Source organism: Panthera tigris, chromosome A3 (genome assembly GCF_018350195.1).
Source record: "Panthera tigris isolate Pti1 chromosome A3, P.tigris_Pti1_mat1.1, whole genome shotgun sequence".
In the NCBI taxonomy this organism is placed as follows: Eukaryota; Metazoa; Chordata; class Mammalia; order Carnivora; family Felidae; genus Panthera; species Panthera tigris.
The window spans coordinates 2,062,996-2,075,111 of NC_056662.1; the positions used below are offsets into that span (position 1 = coordinate 2,062,996).

A 12,116-nucleotide genomic window follows, 5' to 3' on the forward strand; every position below is an offset into this window, starting at 1 on the left:
CTCAGGATGCAGGGGTGACAGACTGTGGGTCTGGGGGGCAGACCCTGAGACGGAGAAGTGATGGACCACAGAGAGGAAGGCTGCTGGACCGTGAGGCCTAAAGCACCAAGATCTTGGCCACACTTGTCCTCACTGTACTGGGGACCCAGGCGGCTGTATGAAGGGGACTGGAGGGCATCCGGAGCCCTGGGGGGTTACACGGGGTCTGTCTGCCCTCCGCTCGGCTGGCGGATGAGGCCACACACCTGCTGAAAGCCACTGAACCATGGCCTGGGGGGTGTCGACAGCAGACATTTACCGTCTGGGTTCTGGAGGCCGGTGGTCCGAGGTCAAAGTATCAGCAGGGGTTAGTTCTTCCCAGGGCCGAGGGGGAGAACGCGTCCGGGCCTCGCTCCTGGACTCTGACGCTCTGCCGGCGACCTCTGGCCCTCCTCGGCTCACAGAAACGTACTTGCTGTCCGTCTCCACCTCCAGAGAGCTCTGCCTGCGTGCGCATCTGTGTCCAGACGTCCCCTTTTCCCAAGGACGCCGGTCACTGGATTGGGGCCCCCTTGAAGGACCTCACCCCAACATACACTCCTCAGGGGGACGCTTTCAGCCCACACGCGTGGGGAAGCAGATACCTCGCGGCAAGATCCGCGCCAGCCTCTGGGCCCGGCTGGGTGTGGGCGCCGCTCGGCTGAGCGTGGCTTTCATAAACGCTGACGTGCGCGTTAAGAGCCAGGATTAGTTTCATAAACAACACTTTCTTTTTTGCAAACTATACCCACAGGTCCCATATTGCCGCCTCGAAGCGCCACCGCAGCCAGTCCGCTGACAGCCGCACGCGAAACTTTATCTTCAGTATTTACTGTTAGGCCAGAATATTGCTCTGGTTCCTCAGGGGCGATTCGGCACTCCGGTGGGAAATATGTGACCTCATTTGCATTTTCTAATTGAATTGCTATCAGCTTTCCTGCAAGACTGCACAGAAAAAAGTTCTTCCAGATTCCAGCACTGCTGGTATTACCCATAAAAAGGCCGCCTTTGAATAGTTGCTAAGAGAGGAGAGGAAAGGAGGAGAAGTGTTGCCAAATTCGTACGGTTCACGTAGCCGTCCGTGCTGTCCAGCCCCACCGAATCGCTCAGACACCGGGCACAGAGGGCGGGGCTCGGAGAGAGCGGGACGCGAGAGACTCGGGATTCACAGAACCGGGAAATTAGGGGGTCCCTGAGGGATGTGCTTCGGAGCTTTTGCAAGAGCTTCTCGGGACTTTGCAGCCTGTAGACTGCTCCCGGATAAAGGCGCTTTGTGTCTCTAGAACCTTCTGCCGGCCGCACCCCCCATTCACCTTGTCCCCATCCGAACTCCCCGCTGTACCCAAAACCGGGCAGGAAGCCCTCGGCACGCGCTGAAAACGTTCCACCTAGAGCTGGTTTTGGGGTGTGGGGTGGGGTAGGGGCCAGTTCACCTTTTTTCCTGAAGGGCACCCCATCAGTCCAGCATCATCTACTGGAAAGATGGTCCTTCCTCCATTACCCTAGGGAGGGCTTGGCAAACTTTGTGCTAAGGGGTCAGACAGTGACATATTTTAGACACTGCAGGCCAAGAAGTGAAATTGAAGGTATTAATATAGATACTCATACAACCATTTAAAAACACAGAAACCATTCTTAGCCTGCAGGCCATCAAAAGGCAGGCGGCAGGTCAGCTCTGGCCGCGGGCTGTGGTGCGCTGACCTTGGCCACAGAGCATTACTCTGCACCGTGCGCATATGACAAGGTTTATCAAGCTGGATACGTGAAGTGGGAGAATTCCGTTGCACGAAAGTGATACCTCCACGAGGATGAATTTTAAAAAAACATTACCTCTTTTTTTCTGTGCTATTCTGCTCCATTTGTGCATCTGATTGTTTTTGCTCCCAAACTACCCATTTTGATTACTGTAGTTTAGTGGTTCTCAAGTGGGGGCGATTAAAAAAAATTTTTTTTTAAGGTTTATTTATTTCTGAGGCAGACAGAGACAGAGCATGAGCGGGGAAGGAGCAGAGAGAGAGAGGGAGAGACAGAATCCGAAGCAGGCTCCGGGCTCCGAACTGCCAGCACAGAGCCCGACGCGGGGCTCGAACCCACGAACTGGGAGATCATGACCTGAGCTGTAGTCGGACGCTGAGCCGCCTGAGCCACCCTGGCGCCCCAGGTGTTTCTTCATCTATTTACGAGCAGCCTGGCATACAGCGACCCGCCCTTTCTGCTCCTCCGGGGTTCCGGCTGGTTTGGACGGGGTGCCTGCTTGGCTCTCTGGACAAGTTTATAGGGGTGAACTTCAACGCGTCCTTACGGCGGGTAGAACTTCCTGTGTGGCCACCGCGTGTGCGCGTGCCCTTGGGGTTAGGATTTGAGTGGAAATTGGCTTGTATTAACGAAACAGCTCAGATTTTCTTCTTACTTCAGTTTTGCTAAGCTGTGCACTTCTGTCATTTCAGGAAGATTCTCAAATATGTTGGTATAAACTGTAGGCAAGACACTGAAATGCTGGGCGAGATCGGTCGTGAGGCCGAGTTTTCACTTCTGACGTGGACTGCTCTGTCTGGTCAGCTGGGAGTCTGGAGTCAGCTGCTGTCTGGATTAATTCTACCATTTTCATTTCATCACTTTCTCCTCTTGCTTTGTTTCCTCCTTTCTATTTTGTTCCATTTCACTTCTTTGTCTAATTTCTTTTTTTTATTTTTTTATTTTTTTATTTTTATTTTTATTTTTTTTCAACGTTTTTTATTTATTTTTGGGACAGAGAGAGACAGAGCATGAACGGGGGAGGGGCAGAGAGAGAGGGAGACACAGAATCGGAAACAGGCTCCAGGCTCCGAGCCATCAGCCCAGAGCCTGACGCGGGGCTCGAACTCAGCCCAGAGCCTGACGCGGGGCTCGAACTCACGGACCGCGAGATCGTGACCTGGCTGAAGTCAGACGCTCAACCGACTGCGCCACCCAGGCGCCCCTTTGTCTAATTTCTTGAGATGAAGGTTCAGACTGCCGGCTTCCTCCCTCTTTCCGCTCTCACGGGCATGTCAGGCTGGACCCTGCATCCCGCGTGGCTGTGGCTCCAGCTGCCGCTTCCCGGGCTCAGCTCCAAATACTCTGTAACCGGCACGGGATTCCTTTCCTACCCGAGGCTCAGTCAGAAGTTCTGACTCAACTTCCACACCCGTGGGGACTTTTCCTTTCTTTCCTCGTGACGGATTTCTAGCTTCGCTGCTCGGATTTTCTACCTCTGGAGTGTGGGGCGACCTGGTTGGAGGTTCGGCCTCCGGCCACGTTTCACGCAGGTTTTACGTGTATTTGAAGGTCATGTGCACGCAGCCGTGGTTGGTTTCTGTTTCAGACCTGTCTCAGGGAGGTCAGGCTTGTTGAATCTGTGCGTCTAATCCTCTAGTTCCTTGCTGGCATTCTGTCTGCTTGCTCTAAATGTTCTCAGAGGTGTTCGCTGAATTTTGCCGTTAATTGAGTATTTGTTTACTTCTCCTTTCGGTGCCACTAACTTTTGCCTAAATATTTTGAAGCTGTATTATTAAGTGCACACAAATTTAGGATTCTTTTTTTAAAAGTTTATTTATTTTGAGAGAGACAATGGGGGAGGGGCAGAGAGAGAGAGGGAGAGAGAGAGAGAATCCCAAGCCCTCCGTGCAGAGCCCAATGCGGGGCTTGATCTCATGAACTTCGAGATCATGACCTGAGCCGAAATCAAGAGTCAGATGCTTAACCAGGCGCCCCTTTTTCTAAGTTAATTTATTTATTTTGAGAGAGAGAGAGAGAGAGCAAGAAAGAGGGTGAGCAGGGGAGGCAGACAGAGAGGGAGAGAGAGAGAATCCCAAGCAGGCTCTGTGTTTTCAGCGCAGAGCCAGATGCAGGGCTCCATCCCACGAATCACGAGATCATGACCTGAGCCGAAACCGACTGAGCCACCCAGGCGCCCCAGATTCGGGATTCTTATGTTAACAGAGCCCCCACTTTCCTCCTGATGAGTAACTCCAAGGCTTTTCCCCCACGTCTTTCCACTTGCAGCTTTTCTCCACCCTCACGCTTTTTAGATCTATCTTCTATGACCTGCATGTAGCTGGGGCTTTTCTTTAACCTGTCAATTTGTTTTCCTTTAATTACAGCAGCTTATCTATTTTCATTTGTTATAATGATCAACGTATCTGCAAACCCACCATTTTACTCACAGAGAAAAATGGGGTTCCTCTACTCTTTCCTTCCATTTCTTTGACGTTTTTTGGATTGATGTTTTAGTATTCCATTTTCCCATCTATTACGTTAGAACTTAAACTGTAGGACTCTTTTTTAAGAAAGACTTTTTAAAATTTATTGTTATTATTATTATTATTTTTTGAGAGAGTGCAAGTGAGCAAGGGGCAGAGAAAGAGGGAGAGACAGTGTGGAGCTAGATGTGGGGCTTGAACTCACAAACCGTGAGATCATGACCTGAGCCGAGGTCAGATATGTAACTGACTGAGCCACCCAGGCGCCCCAAGAAAGACCTTTATTTTTTTTAAAATTCACATTGATAATAGAGGTAAAGGACAAATTATATTTTTAAGGCATTTAAAAAAAGTGTTGCCTAAGTTTGCAGACTAGAAGAGGTGAAAATATATACACGGAAAATACCCAGGATGCTTTGCACAGAGCTGGTCATTAAGTTATCTGGCTACAGCCTAATGCTTTCATCTATAATCACGTTAGAATCCCATGAAAATCCCAAGGGAAAGTAACTATCTGTCACTACGATAGATATCTTTTTCTCAATTTGATACAAGGCAAGACTGACTCTACGTAGACTTTAGGTAACTCAAGTTAAGATATACTTTATGGCCCGAAATACTGTCTACCTTGGTCAGTGCCCCATGTGCCCACCACTGTGACCTTGCAGTGGTTTTCCCGGATCTTCTAACAGGGGTCTTTGTCTTATCCGAGTGTTGTATTAGTTTGATTTCCATCATCTTCCAGGATAGAGGGAGCATCCCAGACCCTCCAAGTCCGTGCACCCTGTCTGCAGGTTACCTGTCCTGTATCTTTCACCCCCGCGGTGTCACTCCCTCACTGCTCACAGCTATTTCCGCCTACTTAACCTCATGGCTTTTCATTCTGGGATTCCATCTCGAAGCGTCCTGTTTCTGCCTGTGTCAGAGTCTGTCGTGGCACTGCCTGAAAGGCAGTTTTCCTGGGTCACAGAATTGTCTCTGTTACCACCCGCCACCTTCCGGGCCCTACCGTCCCTGCGAGAAGCCAGCTTCTGTGTCACCACTCCACCTTCCATGGAGCTCTGTCTTCTGTCTGCTTTCGGATCTATGTGGCTCCAGTTTTCAGACATTTTACCATAAAATACCTGTTGGGACTGAAGGTGTGTGTCCCCCGAATTCATAGGCTGAATCCCGACCCTCAGGTGTGATGGCATCAGTAGGTGGGGCTCCCGGGGGGGGCTGTGATTAGGACCAGAGGAGGAGGTCATGAGGGCTGAGCCCCCGTGATGGGATTAGTGCCCATTAGTGACTTTCTAAAGGTCTTGAGCAAGGGTGTTTCCTCTATCCGCTCGCTGCCAGCTGAGGATACAAGATGTCCGGAGAAGCAGTCCAAGAGAGGGCCCTCCTGGGAACCTGAGCACGCAGCCACTCTGATCGCAGACCTCCAGCCTCCAGGACTGTGAGGAATACATCTCCGTTGTTTACGAGCTCCCCCGTCTACGCTCTTTCTTTACAGAGGCTTGAATGGACCAGGACTGTGCTAACCCACAATTTTCTTTGTGTTACCCCGCTTAGAGGTCACGGGGCTTCGAGTTGACGTGTGGATGTCTGCTGTCAGTTTTTGGAATATCTTCTGCCATTGTCTTTTCAAGTATTACTCCTGTTCCATTTTATCCCCCCTCGTATTCCGAGCGTGCACATGTCAGAACTCCGTGCTACCTCTCCCATGCCCATTACTGTTTACTCTCTTCCTTCTGATATTTTCTGCTTCACTAAACCTCTCTTCAGCTGTGTCTAATCTGCAGAAAGATGGACTCTTTGAACTCTTTCTTACATTTTTCAGTCATAAACGGCTCAGTTCTTTTTTATTCTTCTAATCCTCTGTCAAAAGCTTGTCTTCAATGTGCTTGAACACAGTGAGTGCAGTTATTATCATATCTGTCTGATAACTCCGTTACCTGGAGCCACTCTGTCACCTGGAGCCATTAAGGGTCATTACTGTCTTCTGTATCTGACTTTTGTGCACCTTGTCCTGTCCCCACGGGTGCCCAGTGACTTTTAGCCGAGCGCTAGACATTGCGTGTAAGAGAAGATGGGGATAATTTGAGGCTTACTGAGACACTTTTCACCAGAGAAGATTTACATTTGCTTCTTGCGGGTGGTGAGGGACATCAGCCACACGGCATGACCTTAATCCATGTATAGAGGGTGACCTTATTCAAAGGTTGGCATTGGTCTCTGTAGGGACTTACCAACTAAGTGACTCAGTGTCTCGCACAGACCCTCCTCCCTGCCCTAGGGCACCCCCCTGAGGAGGGTCCAGGGGCTGTGATGGGCACAGGACCACAGGACTCTGGGGGATGGGGCCATGCTGATGACAGCAATGAGCTCTGTCCTTGTGGCAGGGGCTCTCCAGAGTCTGCAATCTGCATGAACTCACATTATCTCACATAATACTCATGACAACCCTACTGTTATCCCATTTTCCAGAGTAGGAAACCTCACAGAGGTCATGTGACTCGTCCCAAAGCATCAGCCAGTAAGAGGAGCCTTGATTTAAACCTTAACCCAGGGCAGCCAGTCTCCTTATGATGCTGAGCTCAGCCGTGCCTAGGAAGCCAGTTTGCACTCCTTTCTGGAACATAATTCTCCCATGCAGCAAAGGGGCTGTGGTTGCACGGCTCTGCGTCCCTATCTGTAAAGTGGGGACAGTGACAGCACCTGCTTCCAGACGTTTTGAGGGTCAGAGGAGTGGCCACCTCTTAGGGCAGGGCCTGGGTAGGGTCCTAAAAAGTCAGGACAAGGTACCCTTGGTTTGAATGTGAGAGGAAGTGGGGCGCCATCAGGTGACGTGGAATAAATAGAGAAGGGCTGGGTTGGCTGAGCTGCAGGGACACTGCCTGCCACGTCTCACACACTCAGGGGTGCTGTCCCTACAGCACTTTGCAGCTGGACTCCCTAGGATGGTCTGAGCCTGGGACACGGATTCCCCGTCCCCCCTCTGGGCGCTTGTTGGGTGGGCCTGACGTGGGGCCGGAGGGGCTCTAGTGGCGGGGACTAATTGCAATCACCTTCCAAGAGGAATCGGGATTAATTGCATCAGAAATCGCTTCATTAACACGCCTAACAAAAGGTGTCATTATGTTTTCAATTAGCGCCTTTCATCTGAGGCCTTCCACAGGCTTTGAGGAACTCTACCCTCTGCTCACAGGCTCAGGGTTTCTGCACTGCGATCAGGGACGTGAACCTTGACCCTGCCAGCCCCTCGCCTAGAGGGAAGGGCCCCCCCCCCCGGGGCCCGCCTTGCTCACTCTTTTCTCATCGGCACTTTGTCATCATCACTCGGGAAAGAATGGAAAACCACGTCCGTCTGTCTTGGGGTCTGTAGCATCCACATGGCGAGGCTCGCGAGTCTCTAGGGCGCCTTTGTTAGAAACTCGTTTCCATGCCTGGTTCAGTATACCCATGAGGCATGAGGGCACCTGACCTCCTTCCCAGGCGGATCAGCCCATCACCGAGGAGGGAGAGCTATCTGCCCCGTCACCACTTTCTCTCTCGCTCTCTTTTAAGTTTATTTATTTTGAGAGAGACCGAGAGAGAGGGCGAGCAGGGGAGGGGCAGAGAGAGAGGGAGACAGAATCCGAAGCAGGCTCCAGGGTCCGAGCCGTCAGCACAGAGCCCGACGCGGGGCTCGAACCCACGGACCACGAGATCACGACCTGAACTGGAACCGAGTCAGACTCTTGACCGACAGACCACCCAGGTGCCCTGCCGCTTTCTCTTTTGAAACGTAAACCACCTCCAGTTTGTTTAAAAGCAGGATAAACAACACACAGGTCCCTGTTTTCCCAAAGTGGGTTCCTTGGCACACCCGTCTTGCAAGGTGTTCCAGGAAGAGGGTTCCCTGATCAGCCGGCCTGGGAAGCTCGAAGACCACCTGCCCCTGGGGCTCTGGGTAAATGTACAGAAAGTCATCTGACCAACTTGGTTTAACCCTCTGCTTCCCAGGGCCTTTTCCTGAGGGACTGCCTGGGAACGCAGTAGAAGGTATGTTCTTTTCTGCTAACCCGCCGCACACATTGACTGCATCAGGATAATTCGGGGGCCCTGTTAGCTGTGAGGGTCTCGGTCCACGTTCTCCCTCTGCTGGCTGATGCCTGGGTGTCACGGGCCTGTCCCAGGGGCCAAGCAAGCTGGAACTTCCCGCTCACCCAGCAGCCCCAGGCCTGAGGCCAATGCCGCGGGCAGGAGAATTTGGGGTGCCCGGCGAGACACGGAAATGTGGGGCCTCAGTTTTTAAGGCTGTCAGGAGGGCGAGAGCCACGTATCAAACCAGGCCTGTGCGCCTGCCCGCGAGGCCAGCGTCCCTCGGGAAGGCGGCCGTCCGATGGTCCTCTTGGGCAGACACAGCCGGCCGCGTGTCCCATGCTCAGGGGACTCTGCAGACGCTGTGCCACAGTGACCTCAAGGAGAGGAGGGAGGCCACTCGCCAAGCCCCGCGTGGGGCCACATCTTACCTTGTGTGCCGGGCGCGCAGACGAGGGCTGGGCCACCAACAGCCGCACCACGGCGTCCCATCGCTCGGCCGTCTGGCCGTCCCACGCGGTCACGGTGAAGGCCACCTGCTCGGAGGGGATCCGCAGCTCCCGGGTGGCAAAGACCGTCCCGTCCGCCCTCACTTTGAAGTCCACGCTGTTGGTCTCATACTGGGTCCCCTTGGTCCCCAGACAGCTGCTGAACGAGACTGCAAGCGGAAAGGAAGACAGGGTCAGGACCAGCCCGGTGCGCAGGGGGGCGTCACGGGCGCTCACGTGGCTGCACGTCAGCAGCGGGTCTCCTGATGTGCAACACGGGGAAAACAATGATTTAAAACCGACTTCTTGACCTTCAGGGAACGTGCTTTCTCTCTACCCCCAGGGAAGGGGCGGCCGGCCTCAGAAACACCACCTCCCCCGTCACCGTGTCTCAGTCCACCCCGAGTCCGGCCGTTAGAGGCGCCACGGGGATGCTCTGCCCGCAAACGCTCCCTCGTCCGACCCCACTCACTGCCTGCAAACCTCGTGCCCCCAGCACCCTCCGGAGCCCCGACGCGTCCGTCTCCTCAGCCCGAGGACTCTGGGTTTGGGGAAGGAGTGGGCCAAAGCGGTGTTCTGAGTGAGGCCGCGATCTGCTGTGGTCTCTGGTGCGTGTCTTTCCTCAGGGACCCCACCCGACCCCCGCGCGCTCTGTCAGGGCGGCTGGGCCGGGTCCGGGGCCGGCGGCGGCCTTCGGGTCACCCGGACGCCCGGCGGCTGAAGCAGCCGGCACGCTGACGCTGTGGCCCGTGCGCGGCTTTGCTTCCCGACCACGAATCAGGCACCGAGGTGCCCGCCCCTCCTAGTGACTCCGTTGCCGGTCATCGTAACTCCGCGCGGGAAAAGGCACCTCGGGAGCCGTGCGTTCGCTGGGACCACATCGGCGTGGTTTGTTTTTACACGACTGCTTCTGCCACCGCCACCACGGTAGGTAAGTTATGAGGCGCCAGCAGCCAGTGCCGCATTCTGCTGACAGAAACGATGGATAAAGTTACGTCGTATTTATAAAGATGTGGGTCTCTCAGCAGTTACGGCGGGAGAAGTGCTTTTTTAAGCAATCTCACTGTCACCGCTTACGTGATTTAATTACTATTTATTCCAGAAACTAAAAAAAGCATCTCACGGTTACGGTGGATAACGCGTTTCTCCCCTGCGTTCACCTTGTATTGTTGCTTTGCCTTGAAAGAATACATAACGTACTCGCTCCGTCATCTCACGTGCTTCACCTGAGACGTCCCCCCAGGCACCACACCTCCCACTTGTGGGGTGCGAATAAAGATGTTTTCAAACGGGAGGAAGCCAGGCGTTTGCACCCGGTCTGGCCCGAGGGCGGGAGGGTGTGCTTGGGCTCCGGGGGGGGGGGGGCACAGAAGGCGAGGGCGTCGGGGGCTTGGGTGGCTTGTGGCTCCCCGAAACATGTCCCCCAACGGGGGGGATAGCGGTATTTCATTCCAAATGACAAGAAAACTCCAGACTGCTCTTACGCTACCATTCGCAAGCAAATTAAAATCAGCCGCAAACTCGGCTGGATCAATCATTCCTGACACCCAATTGTCACTGACAAGGATACAAATGACAGCCCTGGGAATGTTGGGAGATTAGCACAAAATACATAAATAAGCCCCTTTGTTCTCTGAAAGCAGATTTGCAGCAACGCTAACGGAACTGGACAGCGACGGAGGGTCGGCATTTCTTCAAGACTGAAGGGCGACACCGTCAGAGAGTGTGGGTGAACTCAAGGGAGAGTTGGTGTGGCCCCAACGGGAAACGCAGAGTGCTGTCCCCAGGGGCCCTTCGGACGGCACGTGTCCCCAGGGGACGGGGGACCCTCCGGGACACCACAGGTGGCACCACACAAGGCCCTGTGACCTTATGCAGCTTGCCAGGGAGCAAGCCCGTGGGGTAAACGGAGGGCTGCCCCACACGGGCGGCCACGCGACGCTCGTGGGTGTTAAAAGCGGACGTGTTTCTGCTCTGACAGGGCCCCGGCCAGTCCCCACAGAGCGGTGCTGTGGGTCCTGGGGAGGGCGTCCCTTTCCCTGGGCACCCTTTTGGGCACACGGAGAAGCCTGGCTATAGCCATTCGTCACCTGGCTCGCCCTCTGGGAGGGGTCGCCCCCACGACCACGGTGCTTACGTGGGAAGGGGCACAGCCTGGAACCCCCGGACACCGGCACGCAGGGCCAGGAGCCGCAGGGGGTTCGGTCTCCAGACGTCAGGGTTCTGGAGAGGCAGCTCCTCGTGGCCCGGAGCATCTCTCCTGTCGACCCTCGGGTCAGGGTGCTGCCTGGCGCCTCGTGCCCGCGAGCTCCTGCGCAGGCCAGGCCAGCATGGGGGTCTGAGAATGGCCTCCACCCTGGCTGGGTTTCCAGGCTGGCTCGGGACAGACACCCAAGCCGCAGGTTTCTGGCGGGGTCCTCCCACACCCGCCCACCCCGAAGGCGCTGGACCCCAGGGCCGGGCCAGCCCTCGCCCACTGCCCCTTGCAGTGAACCACCCCACTCTGCCTGGGAGAAGCCTTGTGCTTCTTGCCTGTGTCCACCTGGACGGCCACGCATGTGAGGGCAGGGCCGCTGTCCTGGCTTCCCACTGTGTCCCTGGGGCTGAGGACAGTGCGGGCATAGAGTCGCTATGACAGGAGGCGAGGCCTCCCCACAACGCTCCCCGCCCCTGCCCCGGGCAGCGAGGGGAACGGCCAGGGTCAGTCCAGAAAAAATTTAAAGTCCCAGGAGATTCTGTCAGAAACGTTTCCCTCGATGTGGATACAACCAACAAACGCAGAGAAACTCCTGCTCGGAGTAGATTCGGGTTGCACGTCCATCCTGCTTCAGGCCGGGGCTTCCTGGGAAGGGCCCCCTGAGCTGGACGCCGAGTGGTCTGCTGGGCACGGCCGCTCCCGCTCCAGAGGAAGGCACGGCTGGCAGGCGGCATCGTCCCCATTCTGCAGATGGGGACACTGAGGCCCGGAGACGCTTCGCACCTTCTCGAAGCGGCAGGAGGGGGAGATGGGCTCTGTGGGCTCCCGGACGCCGCCCCAGGGAGACCCTCCTAGTCCGGCTCTGTGTGTATCTTGAGCACCAACTGTGCTGCTGGGGTGGTACCTGCACCTGTTCGCTGGGGCTGTGGCCCCCCAGGCCCCCAGGAGGCCTGGGATCTGCAGGTGGGAAGGGGGTCTACAGCACCAGCCCCTCTGGGACGGGCGGCCCAGCACTACCTGCGAGGGGAAAGTCGCCCCTGGGGAAAGGGCGCGTCCCCCCCCCCCCCGGAGCCCCCGGGACCCCTGGAGGAGGCCTGCTCTGGAGCTGCGTCCTCCTGTCCTGGGCGG

General features: G+C 55.2%; 1 protein-coding gene across 4 annotated transcripts in view; it reads right to left on the reverse strand.

Annotated features, from left to right (window-relative positions):
• The window catches only part of CDH4 (cadherin 4), a 536,089-nt gene that overhangs the window by 145,114 nt on the left and 378,859 nt on the right, over window positions 1-12,116 (reverse strand). For all 4 annotated transcript variants that reach the window (XR_006215334.1, XM_042980004.1, XM_042980003.1 and 1 more), the window contains exon 3: window positions 8,735-8,961. Coding sequence is in view for 3 of the 4 variants with exons in the window: in XM_042980004.1 (XP_042835938.1) it covers window positions 8,735-8,961 (227 nt within the window). In the remaining variant the exon portion in view is untranslated. The remainder of the gene's footprint in view (window positions 1-8,734; window positions 8,962-12,116) is intronic.